We start from the raw sequence: 27,566 nt of genomic DNA on the forward strand, positions 1-27,566 counted from the left end.
CCAGACGAGCATCTGTCCGCTGATCTTGTGCTCGCATCTACGCGTTCTAAGTGGTACATATAGATATTACATACAGATAGTCCTTTAGTAACGTGAAAACTCCGCTAAACTTCCGCGTACGCTTACATTCGTATAACTTACAAGGGAGGGATAAAAGAGTTTTAGAAAACTTTAATGGAAACTTTAATCGAAGAAGGAAAATGTTTCCGGAAAGTGAATAACTTTATACGCGTAGGTGTATGTGCATTCTGCTCTGTCTCTTTTTCTTCCTTTATTTTTATACAAAAACTTAACTTTTCTAAAGATAACTTTTATATAGAGACACATCTTTATCTATGTGTTTATATCAATTACATATAGATATATATTTATATTGAAGATTTATTTTATAATTATTATTAATCTCGTAATTAAAATTAAATATTTTATTATTTTGAAGAAGAGAAAGCTTCTAAGAGAATAAATCAATTCATTGTACTTTGCAGTTTAATATTTGTACAGCTGATATTTTTTCATATTTTATACTAATTTTCATATTTTATATTAATTTTTTAAAATTACATATACGAGAATGTAATATATAACTATTCTTTTTACATAAAGTTTACATATATTGCCTTAAATCAAAATTTAGATTTTCTGATTCTAATTATCTAGTTATATTTATTTTACAAGAAAAGCGCATGAAAAACGTTTGACACTCGAGACATAATTAATTTTTCAAAATAATAGTACTTTTTCGCCGAGCTTCTTTTCGCTCTCTTAGAAATCCACCGGGAGGGGGGGGGGGGGTGTTGCAAGTGTATCCCTTTGCGCCGTCCTCGTGGCGACAGTCCCGAGGTGATATCATACGGTCGAGACTTACGTAAGTCGAGGACCGAGCGTGGTTGCACTCGTTCCTCGAAGCGTCGTCGCAGCAGGAATCGAGCGACGAGGACCCGGGTTCTGTGCGCGCGTGGAACTAGCTGGCGCCGCGTTGTCGCATCCTATACAGAGGATTGCTTCCGCACAGAAACACAGACGGGGTGCCCTCGTGGGTGTCCGCACCGAGGAGAAAGATAAACGGGGAACAAATCGAAATTACAGCTATATCTCGAAATATCCCGAAGCTCAATAACGCGCGCGTGCGTCAGTATGTTATTATTCGGCGAAATTGGAACCATTCTTTCTGCTAGAAATATTTGCGGTATCGTTGATTGTAATTAGACGAGTCCGAATCGAACGTTTTATTATTATCACAACAGGGAACAACCATTATTTGAGTTTGTTTCTCTTTTTAGTTGTTTTAAAGAATAAATTAATTATGTAAGATTAAATTAAAAAGTAATCAAAGTATTAAATTTAAATAGTTTATAATGGGATTTTCTAGTAATACTAATATAAAACAGTCAATAATTTTAAATCTTATTCTAATATATTTTAAATATTAATTATATAAATTATATAATTATATAAATTCTTGTATGACACACGCCAGTTATGCTAAAATATCGATCAAAATTTTTGGATGGTTGATTTTCAATTACGAACAATAAAAATTATTTAAATAAAATCACATTAGTACTGTTTTCTAATTAGTACGCTAATTAGTGCAACATATGAGAGTATCCCCATGGTGCCAAATGGCGCCCTACGGTAATCTCCGCTTAAATATCGGATTTCTCGAAAAAGATAATTAACTATAAAAGAATTGCAACTTTTTCCTGTAGATTTGTTCTTGAAATTAAAAATCTTCGAATCAAGTAAATTAATTTAAATAATGTATAAAAAAAATTTTTTACATATAATATTTTTTACATAAAATTATATATGTAATATATTATTAATATATTACATATATTAAATTTTTTTACACATATTAAATTACATTAAATTATATATTACATACATTAATTTTTTTACTTATATTAAATTAATTTATAATTAACATAAAAATGAGGAAGCTTCTTACATTCAACAAAAATTCTCACAGTATCGATTACTCCGAAATGATGGCTGAATCACCACTCTTATTCTTTCACGAGCAACAATCACAGATTCATCGCTATCAACGCGATCGATGCTTACGCGGAAAAAGAGAATCAGTTTCCCGGACGTATTTCTTTTTTAATCGTACGAGTCGGATTCCGAGACGGAGGAGTACGGATCGATGATGCGCATAATTGAACATCCTGGACTGGTTGGGTCGTTTTCCGAGTGGCACAATCTCCGTCGCCGTCACCGGTGCCGGGCATAGTGATCGTCCCCCGCAGCATTCTCATGGGCTGCTCCTCCTTGCTGTATCGTTCCTGCCGGTGTTGCATTAATTAAGCGCAGATGCCGATGCCTTGTCACCCGCCATTTGCCATTCGCGTTCGCGTTTGTATTCGTCCGACCGCAGTGGCCGGAACCTAATATATCCGCGTGTAAACGGTGTCCCGGAAATCGTATCTTATCACGCCGTAAAAAATTTTGTCGAATGATACTTGATATTGAAATATATAAATAATAACACATTCTCTGTCTCTCTCTATATGTAATTTTTAATATTAAATATTACATCTAATATCTAGTAATTAAAAATATTAAATTTGAAAATGAAATATATTAGAAATGTACGTTATGTATATTAATGTACTCATTTCTCTTTCTTTCTTTGTTTTACATCAACATGATTACGTTTTTGCAAATATTCGTCACAGTAGAAAGGATAGATTTTCGCGATTCAATAAAGCTAAGGGAACTATCTATAAATTTTTTTCAAACAATTCAAAATTATTTATGTCCTTTAAAAATATCAAGATATTCACAGTTTCTTTAATCCATAAGTGATTCTTTCAAAGTTTTCACGATTTAAGTTTCGAAGTTGCAAATAAATGATAAAGTCATCTCTTGCAATTTCTCATGAGCTTTAATTTAACGGAGTTTAAGTTTAAACGTTGAGAAGTACCGTTTAATTGTCGTTTAAGATTGAAAATAAAAAAAGGCGTGAAAAAAGATGACGTCCAATTAAACTTTCGCTAAAGAGAAATCGACGCCAAATTGATTAAGGAGTTCGCAGCTGGGAGAAAGCGTAGTAATTTGCGAAAATTCCTAGGTACTTTATATACATTAAAAGTATTTTTTAGAGTAAAATATTTATTAATATATTATATGTATATATATTTAAAATATCATTAAAATATTGTTAATTTTTGAAATAATATATATATATATATAATATATATATATATATATATATATATATATATTTGTTGTAATATATTTAATCTTTATTGTATTTCATCACACACACACGCGCGCGCGCGCGCGCGTGTGTGTATATATGAGATAGGCAAAAATTTCATTCAAAACATTTTTTTCATACTGTTGCTGCTTTTTTCCGATAATTAATCGTCTAAAATAAAAAATTGACTTCAAATTAATACATATCTAAAAATTATTTTCACAATGGAAATTACTAGTCAATAGATGACACTATAATTTCAGGACACCCTGTGTGTTATCATGATTTGATTTCTCGTACTCGTCGTCGTTCGCCTAATTTGGTTGCTCTTGCGTACCTGCATGCATGCGATCTTATACAAGCACACATGCGAGTGATTCTATGCACTTCTCTTGCGCGTATATATGTATATTACTATGCACAATGCGTACGTAATGTATGTTACATGTGTGCACGGCGATTTTAGTCGGGGTTTCGAGCTCGCATTGCGAAACTGGTTATGTACTTAACATGGGATAACCGTCGGAGACAGGTGTCCCGAACTCCTCTCTCGATACGAACCATCGGGAGATAGTCCGATCAACGATAGCAGCCTGGGAAGAAGATACGGAAGATTGCCCAGACAGCATCATATATGTATACACGTAGCCACAACCGCATTTTCTTTGCCCGCAAGTGAGCCCACGTTCTTGAATGTCATGATCGTCGCCGATAAAGACATCAATCAGTCCTTTCCCCTGAGAAAATTCTCGAGAGGAACACGAATTATCAATAACGTAAAACAAATTATATAAATTTTCTTATTTGCGTTACAAGAGATGGGAAATTACTTTTAATTGTTGGTTTAACTAATGATAATGATATTATCTCTTGAATTTAATTATTATATTATTATAATTATTATCTTTTGAAGGGAAATTATATCATTATCAACCGATAATAATCACCTATTGTAATTATTAAAATAATTATAGATAATCATTTTCAGATTATGATAAATGACAAATATGATATTTTAATAGATAAAAATAGTATTATATATGTTATTAACATTCTTCAACTTCAAAAAAGAAGTGTAAAATTATACGCTATAAAATCGTTATATTCAAGTTTTTCATTTTTACTTAATCGCGCATCAAGAATATACATTAATCACTTGCATCATTATTGTGTTTTTTTTGCATTCTTTCATCGTACCTTTTAATTTTTCCTACATTCTTGTTAGTATATTAGAACATTAATTGTTAAATTACGAGATCTCTGTCCTCTCGAGAACGATTTTGTCACTACGACGAAGAAGAGAGAGGGGGGGGGAGGGGGAGAGAGAGAGGAGGATTTGGAGTTCGCGCACGTGTGGGTGTATATATGGTCGATACCGCTGTGCGAGTCGTCTGGTCAGCTGGCGCCAGGACCCTGACAGCTTCCTACCAGAACGCACTTCGCCTCATTAATCTTGCTTTATGGCCGCCGTTGCACCTAAGTCCCTCTGCTCTCTCGATTTCCTCGGCGCTCCTCCTTGCGATTTCTCTCTATACGATGGACGATACGCGCCGGTCAATTTGCTGTCTAAAACAATAGTTCTAAGTTATTTCCTAAATCGAATCTTATAGCGAAAATAACAAATTAAAATGCTGTTTGAGTATATAATTGGTAATAGTAGAGAAGCCTGTAGATTTTATCTTGAAAGAGAGAGAGAAAGAGATGTAATTATATGATATATAAAAATTTAATGTATAAAATAATTATAAAAATCCTACAAAACTTAAAATATAGGGGTACATTGTTTATAAAATGAAAATGCACTTATATTTATTTATTATGATGTACAAATATAAATATGTATTATGTAAATTAATTATAAAATTCTTTAGACTTTAGAATTAGATTGAAAATTTATAAAGTGTTACATTATTGAATTTGTTTCAAGATATCCCATTTTCATTCAAATTTATTCTCATTCACGTTTTCTGACATAATTCCGTACGATTAAAAAATGCTTGTTTAAAAAATGTTTGTTTCAACAACGCTGTTGCATTTGGAGCAAAATAAAGTTAAAAATGTGTGCAATTGAGTATGTTAGTGTGTACGATAAACAAGTACTCGAACTCTGCAATGCGTTCCGTTTCGGAACTAAATGGGGCAATCTCCGTAACGAAATGCTCGTGAAATTGATTTGGCCGATATGCTACGAGTGCATCGAACGAACATTAAAACGCGGAGACTATTTCAAATTGAATTATATCCGGAATGCAAACATTATTTTTTAATATGTTTGCGTAGAAAATTATTTTTTAGTTTTATTATTTCTTCATTAAATAACAATGATTTTACACTAAAAAATATATTAATAACTTTATACTTGAACTAATATGAAAATTAAAAGTTAATTAAATAATTATTTTAATTATCTAAGTTTTTCTTTCTCTTTCTTTAAAATAATTAAATAATATAAAATAAAAAGGAATAAGAAAACAGCAATGAATTGTCCAAGATGAGCATCATCATCCAGAATGTATATTTTTATTTGCTTTTTTTCTTGAAATCTGATGCAAAGAATTTAATCGGATATCACATTTTTTACAACTTTACGATTTTTGATATTAAATGTTCCCAAATTAAATGAAATATATGAACGATGAAAGAGTCAGATGAGGAAATGGAATACGAGCTTGTGACATGAAAGCGAGCATGACCGCTCAAGGCGGGTGTCCTTTTATCTTTTTTTTGGATACGCACCAAGCCAATTACTGTACTCGCGCTATGTAACCGTCGAAAATTAAGTAATGCTTATGAAGGTGGGTAAATGCACCTGCGCCTGCCTCTTAGCAGGTGCGTACCCACGGTCGGTTCGCTTCTCGAGTCCGCACGAAAAATAAGAGGCGTGAGGCGGGATCGCGGGACTGATCGACTCGCGTGTCCTTGCACCGCAAACGCATAATCAGTCTCGCAAAGCGTGCACGCATGCAATTCGCAGATGCATTCCCATTGTTGCTGCACTTCCGCAAAATTCCACACCTTGTCTTTATCTTCTTGCGTATGGTTTCCGTTTAATTTTTTAATTTCATTTTCTTAACTTGTTAATTTTTTTATTCTGACAATTATAAATTCAGAAGATTTTTTTTTAGCAATACATATCTTTTTACTGTAAGATATTTAACAATGAATGAGAGGGAAGGATATACATTTAAATATAGACTAGATTTAAATCTGAGAAATTAATTTTCTTAAAATTAATTTAATATGATCATGCATCATACATAATTTTCCGACGTTCTTTGTACTTATCAAGATAGTGATAATTTTTTTACCAATATATTAAAATGCATTACACTTGAATTATTCAAATGAGCTTCTACTTTCCTTGTTTGTTCACGATTACCGTTTAAGATACGCAAAGTAGATATACTTTAGAATGATATATTCGAGAGAAGAATGTAAGGAGAGAGGGATGTTCGCTGCATGAGGAGAAAACTGAAAAAGAAGTGAGGAGAGCCCGTATATCGCGATGTTATGTTCCGAGCACCTGCTCGCTCACTGCCCGGTCGGCATTCTTTCGCTTCATCTGCAGGCGAACGGAACTGCCATCCGTGAATCGCGCATAGAGGTGCTCTAATTGCAAATGGAAGCTAAGTGATAGTCGTAAATAATATCTCCGGCGGTTCCGGCAGCATTAAAATCGATTAACGTTTAAATCAGCTTTTCTCTGTTGTTTGTACCAGCCATTATATTTAATATGACTTGTATTAGAAAAATTTTTGCAAAGTTTTTATTTTATTTACTTATTCTAATCTGGAATGGAATGCATTTTTAATTTATTCAATAATTTATTCGTTAACCGAGATTACTGTGGTTTATTGTTTGCACAACTATGTAAGAATTGCGCCTTTAAAATTTTTTTATTCTTATTGTTGCTTCTTCTTTTAGAGAGAACGCCACCTCGAAACTTATAATCGATTTCATGCATATTATGCTTCACGTTTTTACGATCCGCATCGGTCGGATTATGAAGTCCGTCAGAGTTGTTCGTCACATTCGTGGCAGTGCACCTGCTCGCGGAAAAGCACACGGTATAGTTTCTCATGCAGCTCTCACTTCTCCTAAATTACTTCTCCTAAATTTGGAAAATCGGGCTGCCGTGTAGCAGCTCGCGCGTATATACAACTGGCATGATATAACAAACTCGAGATACTGGAATAAAACGCGACTCAAAGTTTTATGAGAGAAATTTGAAAGTAGTATTAAATTTCCGATTCATTAAAGAGTATCAAAGAGTAAATGAAGAACAGAATACATACTTTGAATATCTTTGATATTTCAAAAAATTTCGTAGAAATTTTCCTTGAATTTCCAATCGAATAATTGTTTAAATTCCTGTTTATTTATTATTCCAATCACTATATCGCTGTATGCATATTTCGTAGCACTTGTCAGATTTTTTTTGCCCTTGCCGTTCTTCGCGCAGCCTCCACTTCAACTTTTCCCCGAGTTATTCCCCTAACGGCCGTGTTACATGTGCATTCATGACGATCCCGAGATACGATCACGAGTACGCGAATACACGTATGAGAGCTGGTATGTGATGCTGGCATGGTGAGTAAAACCGCGTGCTCGTTTTCGAGCAGGTAGCCAGTCGAACGCGAGAACGTCATCGCCACCTGCTGTATCTCGGGATAATGGAAGAAGGAGGCGCGAATCGTAAGACACGGCAAGGAAAATCATTATTTTCTTAAGCAATTTGCCCTTATACTAAACAGCTGCCGAACCGGATATGGCTTGAACGTGCTGTGCATCGATTCGTCGCAAATAATCCGGTTACAGTGGTATCGCGAATTATTAAAAAAAATCATTAAATAGAATTAAAATATTATAATTATAAAGTATGAAAATTATATACATATATTTTTTTCTCATATTTCAATGTCCAATTGTAATGATTAGAAAATCTATAATTTGAAAATCTTTGATGTTTATATTTTGAATTTCTATCGCAATTTTAACATTCCAAAGATTCTGTATGAAAGAAACATAGACGCAAATTCAGAAAATTAAGAATATTTGAGAATAATAAATATTACAAGTGTGCCGATTTCAAAAATAATATAATTAATCATGAATGCAGTTTTATGACACCAACGAGCTTTCGTGTACGACAGGTAACACAATTGGATTGTTGGTCGATATCGTTATCTGTCGGCCAGATGTGCGCTCGCTCGGGAAACATTCTGGTCTCGCGTCAACGATGTGTTTGGTGTCGTTACACCTGAATACATGCCGCGCACGTTGTGTGTATGTGTGTGTGTGTATGCGTGTATTTTTATGAAATACTCTATTGGATCCACTTTTACCTCGTCGCCGCGATAACAGCGCGATTCCATCGGACGCTTAGGTAAACTCGTGAAATCTGGCTCCGACTGGTTACATATTTACGCCCGACTGAGCAATGTTAGCCGAGCTTGAATTTATATTTTTGCTCAATGTTGCGTTTTCATGAGACACACGATACGACTGTGACCCATATTCTCACTGCATATTTAGCATTAAACGATCTTCAGTCACATTCAATTAAAATTCAACAAACATCATGATATGAATCAACGCTCATAATCAGGCAGTACAAATTAAAAACTTTTTTAAAAAGATAAATTTCTCTATTCTTTGTCTGAATAGAATTCATAAATAGAAAGATAAATAGATTCATAAAATATTAATTTTAACAAAATGATTATACGAAATGTATATATCACTATTCGGGAAGGATTGGCAGAAAATGGCGGAGAAAGGAGATGTGATTGCATACAAAAAGAGAGAATACAGAATTTTCGTTGTTGAATTTCTTTCACTTTCATTTGAACTTTGCTTGAAGTTGCCTTATAACGTAAAAAGGTACATATCGAATATCGCATCGAATCACCGCGTAAGGCGATAATATACATACAAATGCGCTTTTTTCTTGCGTCGCATAACACATGTTCGATTACTATATCTCGCTGCGGCATAAATCGTTAATCATAACATAGTTACTTCTACTATTTACAAGAGTTCGATACGCAGTCAACGGGACCGCGCCAAAAGACTATATGAACGTATGCTGACTTTTCTCCGATCACTTTTACATTTAGCTTCTTTAGGATCAGGTAACATCCTCGCAACAACGACAATCGTAATTGTGAACAAATCGCATAATCTTTTTATTAACAATTCAGTGTAATGTTTATTGACCAGGGTAAAATCTATATGTTTCGAAGTTAACATTATATAATGCCGCACATTCTCTCTATATATAGATATTTTCAACATTAATATTAATATTAAAATTAATTTTGTTACTAATTTTTTTTAATATTTAATATTAATATTGGAATTAAGTATTAAAAAAACAAATTATTACAGTTTATAAACATTATATTGTTTTTAACTAAGAAATTAATTATATTGTTTTTAATTAAGGATTTAACTGTAAACTTCGCAGATCGAGAAATCTTTTCAAAAATGTGAGAGACTTTTACAGTAGATCTAACTCCGTTATAATGATAATACTTTCTTTAATAGCATGTTTTATTAAGCTATTATATTTTCACAGGAAGACGATACCGTTTGTAGTTTAATGGCGGTGGATTATTTTTAATCGTCATATTACATAATGTTGACTCTGCTTCATCAAATATACCGCTAACAGTATTATTATTGTCTTCGCTTTTGTTTCATCTTTTCTCATTATCCCACACGTTCTAGATCGGTTTTCTAAGCTGGTGCAACAGATTACTAATGATCGACCGATCCCATTGTCCTTGATAAGTATGCATCTCAATGAATCGCAGTTTGTAAATTGCTATTTTAAGCAACACGCAAATTTGCTCGACCGAATCAAGGCGCGTTCGCATGCTTCGCAATTAACTCTTTCGAAAGGCAATATGTCTTGAAAAATATTTAAGGCTCCATCAAAGTAATAGATTATACATTATAATGCTTTCTATGGATCTATCAACGCCAAATGGAGAAATTTAGAAAATTATATTTTATAAAAGATAATATATAATTTATATATATAATATATATGTAGTGTATATATATATATATATATATATATATATATAAATTTATAATAAAAATTTCTTATATGAAATGAATATATATATATACACACACATATATTCATTTCATATAAGAAATTTGTATTTACTAGTAAAAAAGTGGATTTGGAAAATTGTTCTCTTTTCATCATAATTTTCATGATGCGGTGCAACGATTGCAGCAGTGTTTGCCATAAACCAAGCGCCGTCTAAGTATGAAGATATTTCTAAAGATTTATTGTCTGGTTGCACAGCTGCTATCGGTACGTAGATGGCCTTATAATCATGGGCGCCAGAAATTTTCTCTGTCGAGAGAGAATATTCATCTAAAGTTCGCTTATTGCGATTTTGAAAAATATATTACATAAATTCTCTAACAATAGTGAGTAGTTCTTCCATAATGTTTTATGCAAGCAAAACTCATTATCATTTTTGAACGCAGACACTTTCGTGTCTTCTTCTTAATAAGAAATTTTCATGACGCCCATAATTTGTAATGTCAATTAACGCTTTTCTGATCGATACCCTACCAACTAATCAAGACAACCTTGCATACTTTAAAAAAAATCAATGATCACTTAAGCTAACATAGCTTATTTTAGATTAAGTCTAAGTCGCTCTCCTCTCCCCTGCAAATCGAATGGCATTGAGAATAGAAGACGAAGCGTTTGACAAGCGTATGTGAAGCGAAATCTTCCTTATTTCTGTATTTATAACAGATTCTCGTCTGTATAAATTCTTTGTTGCCCTCATGTTGTTCAAAACGGGATTTGTTCAGTCGTCTTTTCGCTTTCTGAGCTTGCCCTCCGTTTGGATAGTTCTGGAGACTAATTCTACGCAACCATCCAGATCTGCCGGGCCATTGTTCCTCGTAGCCATAACTTCATTGTTATTTTCTTGAAGAATCTTGCTAAGCGTCATGATGTAACTGCAGGCGATCCTTAGCACCGATAACTTTGACAATTTCTGGTTGTGTGAATAGGCAGGTATGGCGTGTCTCAAGGTATCAAAGGCCGCGCTGATAGTGTGCACCCTGGTTCTTTCTCGAGCGTTCGCTTCTATTCGTCTCTCCCTCGTCATGTTTTTATAGTTTCTCTGCTGGCCTCCCTGATGATGATGTTTCGACGATGTTGAGGCCGCTTGATGACTCTGGTGGTTTCGATGATTCTGATGATTACGAGTAGGTGAGGTTGCTAATAAGTGTTCCATCATGTACGACGGTGTCTTCTCGTAGGTACCGCTAACGGCGGGATGTGATGGCACTCGAGGCGTTTCGTTTCTCACCACCAAGGACAAGGGCTCCTCCTGCAGTCTAGAATGTGGTAGGGAGATAATGCTAGATGTAGATGTTGTCGTTGCTGCCGGCACCATTGGTTCGAATAATCTTTGACGAAGTTCTCGTCGAGAGGAAACAATCGATTTATTTGGACTGACAGGATGTTGCAGTCTTCTAAATGATTCGTGCAGCCTCTGCATCGTCTCGTCCTGCTCTATCTTTCTCTTCTCTCCTTCTTTCTCGCTGGATGACGTCTTCGTTGATGATGTCATCGATGTCGTCGTCGTTGTCGTCGTGCCAGACGTCATTGTGGTCATTGTCGACGTCGTTGAGGATGCAGTTGTCTTGGATTCGCTCTTGCAGGAGACAGGGACCCATGGTCTAAAGGGACTCGCCGTGCTTATCGATCTACTCTCCTCCTGATCCACGGTGGTTTCCTCAGAGATCGGATCGAAACGTCTCTTCTTCAATGGAGCCGTGATGACAGCCGGTTCCTGAATTTTGCGCGGCTCTGCTAGTTTCCGCTTGTTTCGCAAAGAAATTGGCGTCACCTGTACTTCAACGCTGTCTTCAGATGCAGTAGGCGAGTGTAGATCCGATCTGCTGTCCTCGTCAGCATCGAGAATGCAGGAGCTGCTGTCTCTCTCAGAATCCGCCATGACACCGGCTGTAAGCAAAATAAAAAAATACGCATTAATTATAATTATTTTAAGCGCTATAAATAATATAAAAAGACTAAATAACAGATTATAGATAAAAAGTACTAGATTATGAATAATTAAATATTAATTAAGTATTTAATACGTGTGTAATTTAAACTTTTTGTCTTGATATCTCCAAAATATATAGATATGACATGACCATATAAATATATTTGATAAAAATCTGATTATCATATTAAATTTATATTTCTTATACGAAAAATATAAATAAAATATTAAAGAAGTTGTACACAATCTTATATCCGTGTATTGATTAATTAATCAATACAAGTATAATCGATGTAAGATCCACTCGAGGAATTTGAAATTTAATATGGTATTAGTGTGTGCACGTAGACGACATTTAAAAGTCTGTTTTCGGAGACGTCAAGAAAAAGCGCGTTATATGAAATTTTATTGAATTCTCGCATTCCGAGATTGCATTCGTGACGGACGGCGTGGCGACGCACGTGTTTCCCTCGCGATTCCGTGGGCGGAACCGCGCTTCGGACACGCGGGAGATTTTCTGCTTTGATGCGTCATCCAGCTGGTACCATCTGGCGCGCACACAGGGACCGGCCGAGAGAGAGAAGATTATAATATACGTGCGCGTCTCGTTCTTCTCTGCTCCTACGAGTCAAGTCGACTCGAATTCCAAGGCGGAGACTAATTTCGCTGATTTTAGTATCGCCGGCAAAGACGCTTGTCATCGTGCGACTTATTGCTCCCCCTCGTTCCTTTTAACCATCTGACGCGCTACGAGAGTTAGAACGACACCTGTATATTCCTATGATTTTTTATTATGTTTAACGAAACTTTAGTCAAAATTATAATACGATAACATGATAAATCATAACTTTTTAAATGATAATACAATTGTACGTTTTTTCTAAACGATCTTGAAAAAGTTAGGTCAAACACAATGCAGAATTGCATGGAATTTTACGAATTATCAAACAAGCTGACACTTTATATTTGTGTAATAAATACGTGTACAAACACGATGCGTAATTTTATCCGGCGTTAGAGCAGAAATCGCGATTTCGCAACATTTCTCCCGAGTTAAGTCCGTAAACAATTTCACGAGCCGCACGACTTGCGATCTTAAGTATTCTTTAAATATTTTCTTTGCGATTACGTAAATTGTTCGACGAATTCGCGCGCAATTGCTAACGAAAGCGAGCGATCGATCGCGCGGTTTCATCGATCACTCATACAATAATTTATCCAAGTCTACGGTCTCTGACGTAGCGACAAGCGCGACCTACGCGCGTTGCAGATGCATCGGATTTCTCGATCGCGGATCGCCGGCGCCAACTCTCCCCCATCTCTTAGCCTCTCAGCCTCGCTTCTCGCTCTACCTTCTTCTCGCATTCCCATTCTCCGTCTTACTATTAACCTTCTCTCCCAAATGAGATTACTAGAGCAGAATCGGTTAATATTTTTAAAAACCGGCATCATTTTATTCAAAGTCGAAATCGACAAACATAATTATTTTTAATTATTTCATGCAAATTAGAAATAACTCAGGATAATTTATAATATACAAAATATCACACACACAAAGTAACGCAGAAAAAATTGTTTTTTTTTAACTTTTAAAAAAACGAGGAAAGGCAAAAACTTTTAAAGATGCTAGTGAATTTCTTCAAGTATTTTACAGTTGAAAATCTAAGATTTGATCCTGCAGTATTAATAAGCGTATTTGTTCCTTCTCTGCCTCTTTCTTCTTTTTCTTTTTCTCGTGTCCTCTCGAGAAGCAAAACGGCAACGAAAGCATGGCCGCCACATGGCGTTGGCGCCAATCTCGTTTGTTCGTTGTTCTCCTTTTATTGCCTTTCCGAGAGAGAAGTCATCGCGATCACGGTAGATCGGATCGTCTTTTCTTTCTGGTTGGCGATCGCACTAACCTCAACGCGACGCTTTCCCGAAAACTTTTTGCAGATTCCAAGTGACTTGGAAGCCGTCCAGTCGAAAAAGGCTTTCCTCCGGAAAGGCTCGAAATTCCTTCTACCACGATAAGTGCCGGCTGATCGGAGCCAAATATAGTTTCCATGTCATTTTGATTCACGCTTGATTAATGACATGAGTTTTCCTGACGTCGAATTATAGTTGAAAGCAAAGTTTCTCGTCCACGCGTTAAATATTATTACGAAATATCATTTCATGTGTAGAACAGCTTCTCACATTTCCAACATTTTTTTCAGCCTCAAAATGAATTGAGTTCGAACAAGATTTAAATTATATTAGAACGAAAGAGTGCAAATACAAGTGAAACGGAATTGTTCGTGAATAAGTAAGATAACGTTCCCAGCCACCTGGCATCATCTGTGCTCGTGTTAGTTTAGAAGCCTTATCATACCGATAACAAGGCCGCATTCTCGATAGCAACCATCTGCCACCATTGTTGGCGGTGATCGTCAATATTGTTTAGCAAATAAAAAAGCGGAACCTCTGTCTTCTAATCCTACAGCTCCTGCTTGCCACTGATGCTGATATAAAGTGCAGTCTACTTTTCGATATCAGCCAAATATTGATTTTTGCAATTCAGTACTGAATTTTTTTTGTAATTATTTTGAATAATATTTAGAGCAAAAAAAATATAAACTTTTACATTCATCGTCGATTAAAGTATATCGATACTCTAAATTTATGCATTTCTATATAGAAAAAGTTTATAGTTAGATCGCGTCGTAATTTTCTTATCATGCGTGTGAACACGCGTAAAAACCAAAGGTTACGAACGCGTTGAAAGGAAATTATCGCGACGGTGTCAGGGAAAGGTTAGATTATTAAGGGTTATCAGTAGGCGCCGCCGAGACATATGCTCCATCATCGGTCGATTCATGTGATGGAACGAAAAAACAAAGTCGATGAGATCGCGCATTCGCTGCAATCGATATCTACGCCTCGTATCGGAATGTGGATCACTTTTTATTAAATTTACATTAAAACATTCGGAGCAAAGTAATTGAATGAGTGCAAATAAAAGGTGCGCGTAACATTTGCGCGAAATGAATCAAATCCCCCGAGATTCACGCAATTAAGCCACGTGAAGCAATTTTAATGAACGCGAAAGTTTGAATTCTAGACATCTAATTGAACAACAATGTCCTGCTGAAAATCACTTCTATTTAGAAGAAGATAGAAATCTGTCGTTACAGTTTTTTTTCTTTTCAACGTGGAGCTGCGCTTGAGTGCCATATTTTGCGACTGACTCGCGAATCTTGTGGCATCTTCGTCGTCTCGTTCGCATTTGTTCAAACACACCGGCCACATCTGTGCAAACTCTCGCGAGGGAATGTAACGGCTTGTACGTCGACCTTCCGCCATCCTTCCGTCGTGGCGGATGTCGCGGTTTTCACGTGACGTTTCTTCGTGGAAGCATTCATCAAGGAAAAATAACTTTTATTTGATATTGCGTCTTCTGCACAGTTGTGTTTATCTATCGAAATTATCGTTATATACATTGTCCCAGTCGATCAAATTAGTTTTTAATTATTTTTTATTCTTTTTATGAAAGATAATATTAATTTTATGAAAATATTTAAAAAAATATAAATTACATAATCTAAGGTGTATGCATATATAATTTTTTTATATACAGTGTTATTAGGAAGAAATATGTCAATATTACAAAGATAATTATTTAACAAATTATTGAGAGTTTATATATACTTGTCAATAATTCAATAAACTTTACATATTTAAAAAATCTATGGCAAATTTAAATATTTTAAACATATTGAAAAAAAAATTAATCCAAGAAATAGTCTTCATTGTATTCATACCAATAAAACGAAAATAAAATAAACAAAATGCGAAAAAAATTTGTTTCGCTCCTCTAATTAAAAGAAGATTATTGAAGGCGCTTCTCTCCTCGATATGAAAGATTGAAAGAGCGAAGAGAACACGTGGGACATGTCGGAAAACTTCCAACAGAGCTTTTGAGAGCTTTGTATAGAATTAAAGTAATTAAATATAAAATACGCAAGCAATTCTCGTGTATACGGCCGAAAATTGATCGGCCTCGCGATGATTTCGAAGGTACAATAATGATGATTCGCGTAATATCATTTAGGAAGCGTATCTCTTCTTTTGCGTAGTAGCATAGCATGTAAAAAAATCGAAGAATTCGATAAGCGAGATTCGAGCGCGTGATCTATGGCCTGAATTACGAAAGATTCAAGGAAAACAGAAAGAAGAGCATGTGAGCGCAGGATGATTAATGTATTTAAAATGTTCACTATGCGCATTTCATAATATCGATATCGAGCAATACAACAATATTAACGTCGACATTTAGCTTATCTATCTTCATTCGAATAAAAATATAATTAAAAAAATTAATTTAAATTTAATTAATTTAATTAAAATTAATTTTTATATCGTGCGTGTCAGTTTTGAAATTTTATCCTCAAATCATTCGAAGAATATTATTGTAATGACTGTTATATTTTTATTATATATAATAATATAGTAAAATATATACAATATTTGTTATATATATATAATATTTGTTATATGTTTCATACGTTAATGGATAGGAATAATTAACTGAAAATATCCGAACTGAATTGAGGCACTATTCTTTTTTCGATCTATAAGTAGTTCGAGGAACGAAATGGATCGATCTAAATAAGGAAAATAAGGTTACTCTTGATCGTAGATCATTCGCTAGGTGTCTTTCTGTCTGCGTCAACGGACGACTGTCTGTCATCGTCGAGGCCGCCTTTTGCGGAATTATAAAGCATGGCGTTGACTGGTGTCGACTGGTTCGCGTAATTACGCGACGCCAATTGCATCCGGCGCCGAACGCGACGACGCCGTGGGCCGCTAATAATCATCTGTTACGCGCCGTAATAACGACGTAATACGAGTGTTCGTGTTCGTAGGATCGGCGATCGCGATGACTTAGATCGTCACGGCCGATACGCGAATGCTTTAATGACCCTCGATACCACGTACTTAACGATTGCCTAACGAGCGGTCTTCGCCGCTCTCGTGATTACCGTTTCAACGCGTGTCAACGCATTTCGCAGTCACGCGCTCGTGGGCGCCTTTACCGTACGTTATTGGGAGAATTATGCGAGAGCCCGAGCGCGTTGATTTAAGACCGCGGCGAGCGTGGGCGCGAAAAGTGTGCGCCGGCCGAATTAACCGTCTGATTATTCCCTTCTGCTTCTCCTTGTGGGGGCCGAGAGGAGACTTGCTGAGTTTCGCTTCACGCTATTCATTGCGTTCGCACCGCGAAAATAGCTGGCGTCGTCTTTGCGGTGCAATCGCGGCTGTAATAAGACGCGGTCTCCTCGTCTGCTTCATAGAGGTTTAAATTATAAGATATAATATATGTACATATTTTGCGACAAGAAATAAATACTTAAGAAAGATATATTGAATATAATTATTCTGTTGAAATAAAACGGAAAATTTAATATACGCAATGTTTTAATGATGAGTAAATATTAGAATAAATGTATATTGTTAAGATTATTAAATAATCGCGACTATAATCGATAATTAATCAAAAGCATTTCTTTCCTTAAATTTAATATCACTAATCGAGGTATCATCCTTTCACATGATTGTTTCCTTTCTTTTAAATTTCTTGAGCCCGTTTGAAGCAGAATGTCACAGCAATTTTAACGATTTTTATAATTGCAATACATATGTGAAAAATTGAATCGTCAACTTTTAAATAAATATAATCATTCGGAATATTTTTTTCCCAAGCGTAGTACGTTGTTTCGAAAATGAGCTAGATAGATGTGGAAAGAGAGAGAGAAAGAGAAATTTTCGGTAATCTTCTTCTTGAGAGAGAACCTCGTGCAAAAGCTGTGCAACAACGACGACGGCAGAGCTATCCCGCGCTATTATATTCCACTCTCGTGTAGCGGCGCGTCGCATTTCCGCCGGAGCTTTGCTTTCCGCGAAGCGAGCGGCGGACGCGCGCGGGAGAGAGAAAGAGAAAGGAGAGGAGGAAATAAAAAAAACAAGACTCGCCGATAAATCTCGCCGACGCGACGCCGCCGTGGATGCGCCGTTTCCTGTCCCGATCCTCTCTGGAGAGCGCGCGCAGCATTTATCGCGCTGCCAATATACCATCGCGCTTCCGACGAGGGAAGCCGGCCGCTAGTTTCTTTTCGTCCGACATAAATAAATCGACTCGTTCGATTCGTCGTTGCAGTTGACCGGTTCGATCCAGATAATGAGACGGCATTAATACTTTCGCAATTTCGATCTTCCGAAAGTTCTTGAAGGAAAAAGCTTTGCTGTCGCCGCTTCTGTCCTTTTAACGTCAAGTCGCGATCATAATCATATGTTCGATATTAAAAATTATTAAAATAAAAGTTTAAATATATAATGTTTGCAAATTTGCTGCTAAAATAACATAATCGCAACCTGATGTAAAATCTATTCCTAATTTATAGTCTTTCACGATATCCGAACGTTTTCTCATGAATGATAAGAGAAAGCATATTCGAATGCGTGCACTCGGCATTGCTTCAGGAGAGGAATCAAAGGAGATTGTCCAGAAGAGAGCAAAAGAGAGGAGAGGAGGCGATGGCGCTAGCCAGATGCTCGTGAGAGCGAACATGACTCGGTGTACCAAGTTGATCATTTGCACAGCCGGTAGATCCGATTGCGACAATCTGTATGTCTGTCCCTCTCGCTCCTACTTCTTTTTTTGTCACTGCTTCTTCATGTTGCGCACCGCACATGGCCGTTTGCTCTATCGGAGTCTGACCAGTCAGCGTTGGGCGGTTTCGCATAAACACAATGCCTATACGTGCTGAATGCGTAATTTATTTGCTTGTAACATCCTTTTGCGCATGATCTAGCTGTAAAATCATTTTCCCGCTTTACATCCTTCCTCTTTCCTCCTCCTTTTTTTTGAAAGATTTATTCAGACGCATCAGCTCGATTGCATGACTCATCAAAACATTTTATATTATATTTGGATAAATTGTTTTGAATGAGAAAAATTGAGAAAGAAACAAAAATTATAGAAAAAGAATTCTCCAATTTAATTCTCACAACGTCTCACGAATTATATTTTGATTTTTCTTTTCTCTCTCTCTCTCTCTCTCTCTCTCTCTCTCTCTCTCTCTCTCTTTATAAAAAATAACTTAAATAGTTACTTTTCGATACAATTAAGAATTAAATGTATATCTTTTCAATTTTAATATAAATCTAATGCGAATTTTGTTATTTACCATTATTAATACTTATATTTAATGCATTCTTTTATTGATATAAGGATATAAGAATTTGCAATTCTTCTTACAATTAGTATGATTTATAAAATTTATTTTGATGACACATTATTTGCGAGAATGATTATGACAGCTGTCCTTTTTTATTCTTTTTTATTATCTTGATCATACAAATGCCTCTTAAGACGTTAATGGACGAGTGCACGAGAACTAATAGCATATCGATCGGCGGCATACGATAAAAGAATTCCCTTTCGTTCTCTCTTTCTCTTTCGTGATTGACCTTGTGTCTTGACCTTTGTCTACATGTTTAACTCGCAGCACCGATATCAAATCTTCAAAGTATCATATTCTTGAAATACGCACAAGTTTTGACTCTTAATGTTTCGATAATGAAGTAATTGTGAAATTCACGATAAGAGAATGACCAGTTGTATAAGATAACTATATTTAACTTTTAAGATTTATCAAGTTTAATTAATATTTTTTTACAAGGAAAAAAGACAAATAAATCATACACATAAACCGAATTTATCTTTTAAGTTATTTATTCTATATTCTGAACTTTCCTGTCCTTCTGCATTGTTTTACATATTTCGTATAGCATTCAAAATAGCTTTTAAGTTTCAGCAATTATGTTTCTAATTCGTATGGAATATTTACTCCGATTTAAATTCTTATTTAATATATTAATCTTCTTTTCTCATTAAAAATTTAAATGAATTATTCCTCAAAATACACGCACGTGTTTTTAAATTCAAATTTTTTCAAATTATTTGAAATCCATATTTGCTTAATAATCAATGTTTTTATTTCTAATGTTAAATATCACATAACAAGATATAATTATAAATTAAAATTTATTATAAAATTTTATTATATATATATATATATTTTTTTTTATATTTGTAAAGATTACACATATCGCGAAAAGAATTTTACAAACTTAATTAAAGTAGTTGTAGTTTTCGAAAATAAAATTTAATTTTAATAAACTCAATTTTTTATATAAATGCTTGCAGCTAAAAAAATATATATTATTATTTTAAAACATAACCCGCTATATTTTTTTTGTAAATTGCTAGTGGTTGCTGTTAATATATATGCGTGTCCATTTTTTTTAGGGGCAAAAAAGTTTTATACAGCTTTCAGATTCACGATGAATTTAACTATCCAATATTTGTCTTTCTCATTTTATGCGTATGCTACGAAGCGTATCAATCCGCGTAATAAACACGTGTAAGCGGACCACGTGCCACAAGCTTGAGGGAATATTATTCGTATATTTATCCATGTGCGCTTAAATCAATATAAAATCGCAAATGATGACACATATATATACACGCGCGAGTGGACAGATATCGTGATATTGTGTAAGTTTCGACAATTCACGTTCTCATAAACTTGGTACGAAAAAGCTCGCGTGCTTCAAAAACATCTATTTTTTAAATTATAATGTTTTCTGCCAGCATTATTATTTTCTTCACTCGTGGTGAATATTTTTCTCATTGATGATTATTTCGAACACGGATGAGATTCTCTCAGGGAATCAAGGATCACGCGTTTATTTTAATCACATCAACTGTGCGCTCGATGATAGAGAACAAGTGGCTCGCTGTCGCATTCATCGCAATACATCTGTCGTTGTACATTATCGATTATAGATACGCTAGGTGTCTCGAAATTGATCAAACTTTTAAATTTAGACATTTTCAAGGCAAATTTCCATTTAAAAAATTCAATAAAAAATCTATTTTTTATTGCGATTAGTTAGTAATATAATCTTTATAAACATAAATAGATATATAATAAATTTTTACTAAATTTTAATTTATAATCATATTTTGATTGTTATGTGATATTTAACGTTAAAAACTAAAATATTGATATATTTAAAATATTGAAATTTTTCTGATTGCACATTATGCAATTTTGTGAGAAAAACCGAGAGGTTTTTAGCAGCAGAATGAAATACTGTTTTCGGAAATAATAAAGGACAGGAATGAAATTCTTTCATGAAAAATAGCTACCATTGAAGTTATCAATCCAGGTAGAGCAGGTGTAGAATTATAAGGCAACAAAATAGGGGAAAAGCGTCTTTTCGTCCTGTGTATTCTTTGTATCCATAACGGGACTCAATAAGATATTGATTACACTCTCGATGGCAGGGTCAAAGCTGGCGCAATAAATTCCAGACGAAATTTGTATCGTGTATTGTGTCAGAGGCGCTTCTGAAGGGAAAGGGGAAAGTATTAAAACCGTACTCATCAATTTAAGAAACAATCATGCAACGTTATTTAATTGTAGTAATACTGGTATACAATGTGTTTACGAACTTTTCCACCCTTTCTCTTGTTCTCTTTCTTTCTCTTTGTGAAATTTAAAATAAATTTTTCTTTATGGAAACGTTTAAATATATAACTAATTATTGAATTATATATACACTAAAAGCAAACCACATTTTTGCAAACTAACAACAAGCTTTGACAAGATAATAGAATCTTACTTTTTTTTAAATTCCAAATATCTAATTTTTAATTAAAATCTTACAAATCTTAGTTTAATAGAATTGTAATTTAATATTTTTTAAATATTTAAAATGATAAGAAAAGATAAAGTTTAAATTTTTATCATAAAAGAAGCATTTAAATTTCTTATAAAATCTAAATATTTTATATATATTTTGCATTAAAAAATTTCTTATAAAATCTAGAAATAAAGTTTCATGAGATTTTTGTACTGGCAATATTTGCTTGTTTGTATGTTTATCTAATGCCTAGATATAATAATAGATAATATCTATATTAATAATATTCATATATTTAATGTATGCATAAGTAAATTTTGTAAAAAGCGTAACAGATGCTACGCAAAAGAGAAATACGAATTGCGACGATGTCGCAAAAGACCAGAATAACATGTGTGCAAAAATATACTTATTCAACTATACGTATAACGATAACTAAAGAGAGTCTTCCTGATTTATATTGTAAAACTGGCAAGAAATCATTTCTTTGTTACAATTCGTTATAGTCGAGATTAAATAACGTGTTGCACAGACGGCTGGTTTGAGAGTAAAAGTGGTCGGGCAAGGAGATAGATGAGATATGTAAATGAATGCGTAGATTTAGGTGTAACGCAGTAGCCGATAGGCACTATCTCGATTATATACTTATCGCGAGAAGGACAGGTGCAATCTAATTAAAACGCACACCGTGTCTGTGTTATGCGTTTGTTGTTATATGTTTTCGCGTATCAGATCAATTATGATAGAATGAAGTTGTGATGCTTTTTGATGATAAGTTTTAATTACAGTTTTGAAGTCAATAAAAATATCAACCGAGTTATCTGTAACAAATGATCAATGTTGGTCATAAACGGTCATGACTATTGTTGTCAATATGAGCTACTAATATAATAAATTTTTATTTATAGTATTAAAGGTATATTAAAGATATCAATATAAGAGAATAAAATAATAAAAAAGTTCATTTAAATAAATGAATTTAAAAAAATAAAAATAATTTAAGTAAAAAGACATTTCCGTAAATATTTTAAATATGTTGATTTAAATATTGTATAAATATGTATTAAATATCTATTATTCACCGTTATAATTATTTATACCATTTATTAATGATTAAATTCAATACACATTCAATCTGTGTATATAAAAATCATAAAAAATTAGACTATCAATTTTTATTCTTAAATAACATTATGACATTATTCATTTATAATAATCTCAATTATTCTACATCTAGTGATAATGGCAAAATTTATGAAAGATAAGAATATTAAATGTTACATTCATTTAATCTTTTATTTTTTCTACGATCCATACAACTTTCCATAAAATGCATTCCTATTATTGCGTATGTATTGATAAATATGCATTGATAAATATTAGATTCTAATATGTCATATGAGATTGAGAGATTAAATGTATCGCGCAATCAACGTATGTATGATTAATAATGTTAAGAGATCGATATAATAATTTATCAATATGATTTCTTGACCGATTTTTAGTTTGAATAAAGGAAAGTGAACGCGATTATATGTCTCCCCTTTTATACAGCGGCGATTTCCATTACGATATAATAGTAAAATAAAAAATGCTAATATCTGACGCACTTTCTTCCTCTCTATCTTTATTGAAAATTTCTAATAATATTTATAAAGTAAATTTCGTATAATAAATATTCTTATATATTGCAAATAATAACACAATATCCAATTCTAATTCGTAAGGCTCTAATAATATTGACAATAAATTTGATATGATATTTTAATAACGAAAGTAAAAAAATATCATTAAATTCAAAAATTAATAAAACAGCAAAAATATAATTAATTAAATTCTTAAAAGAACGGTGTATTTCAAATACATCCCAATGAATAATCATTGATTAAAGAGATATATTTTTTTATGAATATATAGAATCTGTTTTTACTTCTGATTAATACTAATCGGATGTTTGATATTTTGATTTTTGCCTTATCATTTCTCGAGATATCTATAGTGAAGAGAGAGAGAGAGAGAGAGAGAGAGAGAGAGAGAGAGAGAGAGAGAGAGAGAGAGAAGAGAAAGTTTAATATCTATTATCACAGATAAATTGTATCATTAATCGAAATTTGATAATGGATGTATAATTGTCTGCGTTTCATTAATAAATTGAAGAGATAAAATATAATACATCATTGTGCTTTTATGTTGTGATCTTATCATAAAATCGACATACTAAATAGATCGCTAGATTTCGGTCCCTCCCCTTAAATTAAATCGGCGCATCACGTTGATTTTGCTGTTTCACAGGCATTGTTGTTTACGCGTAGATGCCGCGCACCGATTTCAAGCTCGGTCAAAGAGGGTCGCCTATACTTCGAGCGTATTTCTCTATGGCTATACATGTGTGTGACGACCCACGCTGGCGCCGTCGCAGCCACAGTTGCCTCGACTACTGTCACCTCCACTACTGCCGTTTCTTCCTGTCTCACTTTCTCGCTTTTCTATTCTCTCTCTCTTCCTCTTTTCTTCTTGAGTCACTGTATACCTTCTCGATGTCTAGCAAAAATACCTAGACTATCATCTGGCATTTACGCGTAAACAACGATAGTCTAGACTCATTTGTGAATAAGATATATTTTTAGATAAAAGATTGCTTTGAATGATCATTGTTATTATGGCTGTGAATTGTAATAATCTTTGATATAAATTGTCTCGATAATTATTATTTTGCAAGAACATGCTTGCGTTTTATAATTGCCTGCGCATCTGATATCGAAGTTTATGACGTATCATTAGAATTAAATTATTATTAAATTGAATTATTAGATTAGTTAATAAAGGCAGTTTAAAATAAATAAAAGTAGTTAATTTTTAAATTAAATTAGCCTCTGATATTAAAGTTGGTTTTTGTATATTTGCACTCTTTCCGTTTCACGTATTTGTTTATTTACGCATTCGCGTGTTTGCTCGCCTAATCTTTATATTGATATACATATCCATTTCGATCATCGCCTGCAGCCGATTCTCTCTTCATTTCTTGTCTCATTTCAGCAGATGCAATCTCTAATTCCGCATCGGCGCCGTTTATAATGATAATTATCGAGCCGCATCAAAAGAAGCGTATATATGTATATCGATTGATCCGCATTTAAATGATCAGCCGGATGACTTACGCGTTAAGAATTTGTGTCAGAATATTATTCTATAGCATTTTAATATTTTAACATACTTTTGTATGTCATATCTTATCGAAATATCAATCATGTATATCGACGATTTAGATTGGTGAAATAAGTCTGAAGCATGTTAGAGATATTAGTGGGCTTAAATTGTGACTATAATCTTGTCACAAATTGGAGTTTTCTTACATTCTAATTAAAAGCTTAGATCGATGACAAGAGAAAAAATAAAAGCAAAAGCTTTTGAAGCATCAAATCTAAAATAAAATTGTAATAAAATTGTAATAAAATTGTAATAAAAAAATTGTACTCATCTTACAATCAAATTGATATGGTGTAAAATATAATTAAGCTAGAGTAGTAGATTAATTTCTCTTTGATTATGACAGGACGAAGCAATAATGAAACAATAGCAATTATTCTTTATATAAAAATAAATCGATTGTAAAATTTTTTTATGTACATGTTTTATTGTTATGAAAATATTAAAAATCCGTTGAATAATTTATATGTGCTTAAGATTAAAATTTTGTGTTTCTTTGTAGACTAACGTTCAGATATACCCAAGTACATATTTCCAAACATTGATATTTTGTTTCTTATTACTTGTATTATTTTGCAAGTTTATCAGTCTGTTATCACATTTTCAAATAAAAGGCGTTATCGACAGAATTTTAAAGTCAATTTTCTTAAAATAAAGTTTCGTACGAAAAAAAATCATTTTGCTTTATTTTGCAATTTTGATTTATTTTTGTATAAAAAGATATTTTTCGATATCATTACGATTACATTCAATATAAATAAAAAAAAATTTCTTTTCCATTGAAACTTTTTGAATTTAAATTAATAATTTCAATTAAATTTTTAAGATTTTGACATTGTCAAGATTTTTTATTTTTTTCGAAAATCTAATTCCCTTTAAAGTAACTGATAATGAAAACTTAAGTTGAATTTAAAATAATTTTGAATTAATGTAATGTAATGCTTTTTCCCAAAATAATTATAGACAAATTAATGCATGTTATTTATTTAAATTATCAAATTTTTCAATCTTCATGATCTATGTCATTCTTAATTTTAAAGAAACGAAAAATAGAATTTTATGTCAAGCAAGTTTCAAAATTGAAATGATCAATAATTTAAAATGATGATCCCTTAGCTTTGGTTCTCGTGTCATCGATCGATTAAAGTCCGTGAGCGCAGCACGGACTATGAATTAAAATTCACCTTTCATGAAAGCTGAAAGCTCGAACGTACTTTCCACCACGTGCTCGCTCATTTTCCTCTCATGGACCACCGGCACTTCACCGGTTCACTCCTTCCTCGATTCACTCCTCCCTTGATTCACGCACCCCCACGCACAAATACACTTTTCTTTTTTCCCTCTGATATAGATCCACAAATCTCGGCACGTGTAACAAGGCGCTGGTCCGTAATCCCAGAATTTCGTTCGTCGGGCGAGTTGACGTTCAGTGCGAACTAATCTCGCGGGTCTGTCTAGATGATAAACTCGATAAAAAACGACACACGTCCTATTCCGATCGCAGTCGACAGCGGACTGAGTCACTTCGTATATTCTCGACTCCGTTTCACGCTCTTACGTGTGCGAGGGAGGCCCGACTGGTCTGTACACCACTCCACTACCACCACCAACGACCATCGCCGCCAGTAATATCGTCGCGCTACCACCACCACCACCACTACCACCAACACCAGCAACACTAGTAGTACTACTGAACTACTACCGCTTGCACTAATACCACCAACTAGCGTTAGCGACCCGATGTCGCCGCGGACACGGTCTCTCTCTCGTTCACCAACAAGCTTTGTCGACTCGAAAATGCGGTATACGAGAGAGCATGCCGCGATGGTGGGGATCCATCACGCCGGAAAAGATCCCGTGACAACGTTGGCGTTCGGCGTTGGCGTTGGCGCCGGTAATAGTAGTGGTGTGCGTCGTCATCCCCTACACACTTACGCTAAGAGCGTCGCAGCTGATAATAGTAGTGGTAGCCATAGTACTCATAGTATTTGCCTGCGCAACACTCTAATTCTAATGGACGATGTTAGGTGATGCAAGATAGTAGCATGATAGTAGTAGTATCAGTTGATAGGTTCGTTGATGTATCCGATGTCAGTAATGATTCATAACGAGGTTGAGACTTAATGGTTTAACGATTCTTAACGATCCTATTGATTCTTAATTTCTCAATGATTCTCGCGATGCGACGTTGATGTCCTCCGAAGTTGGCGCCGCTGATCGTAGCGATGTCGCCGTCTATTGGTATTGGTATAACCACCGAGATGTTAGGCGACGCAGCGCGTTGGCGTCGGCGGTGGCGATGGTCGCGGGGAGAAAGGAGAGAAGTGCACGCATTGTTGGCGGCGGGAGTCAGCGGGGGCCGA

The 27,566-nt window shown here is 34.3% G+C and overlaps 1 protein-coding gene and 1 long non-coding RNA gene across 3 annotated transcripts in view; one reads left to right on the plus strand and one right to left on the minus strand.

Annotated features, from left to right (window-relative positions):
• Positions 1-27,566, plus strand: part of LOC105250057 — a 99,163-nt gene that overhangs the window by 1,527 nt on the left and 70,070 nt on the right. The window lies entirely within an intron of this gene.
• Positions 10,365-26,958, minus strand: LOC105250055 (ras guanine nucleotide exchange factor R). 2 transcript variants are annotated; one of them, XM_011255929.3, is made up of 2 exons: positions 26,418-26,958; positions 10,365-12,218 (listed from the first exon to the last, which is right to left on the minus strand). In XM_011255929.3, the coding sequence occupies exons 1-2, from the start codon at positions 26,437-26,439 to the stop codon at positions 11,050-11,052; spliced, it is 1,191 nt and encodes a 396-aa protein (XP_011254231.1). In that variant the 5' UTR covers positions 26,440-26,958; the 3' UTR covers positions 10,365-11,049. The 2 variants fall into 2 exon arrangements, with proteins under 2 accessions (XP_011254231.1, XP_011254230.1); XM_011255928.3 differs by having other exon boundaries at positions 26,388-26,956.

The sequence above is a fragment of the Camponotus floridanus genome, unplaced genomic scaffold, assembly GCF_003227725.1.
Source record: "Camponotus floridanus strain SB8 unplaced genomic scaffold, Cflo_v7.5 scaffold98, whole genome shotgun sequence".
Classification (NCBI taxonomy): domain Eukaryota; kingdom Metazoa; phylum Arthropoda; class Insecta; order Hymenoptera; family Formicidae; genus Camponotus; species Camponotus floridanus.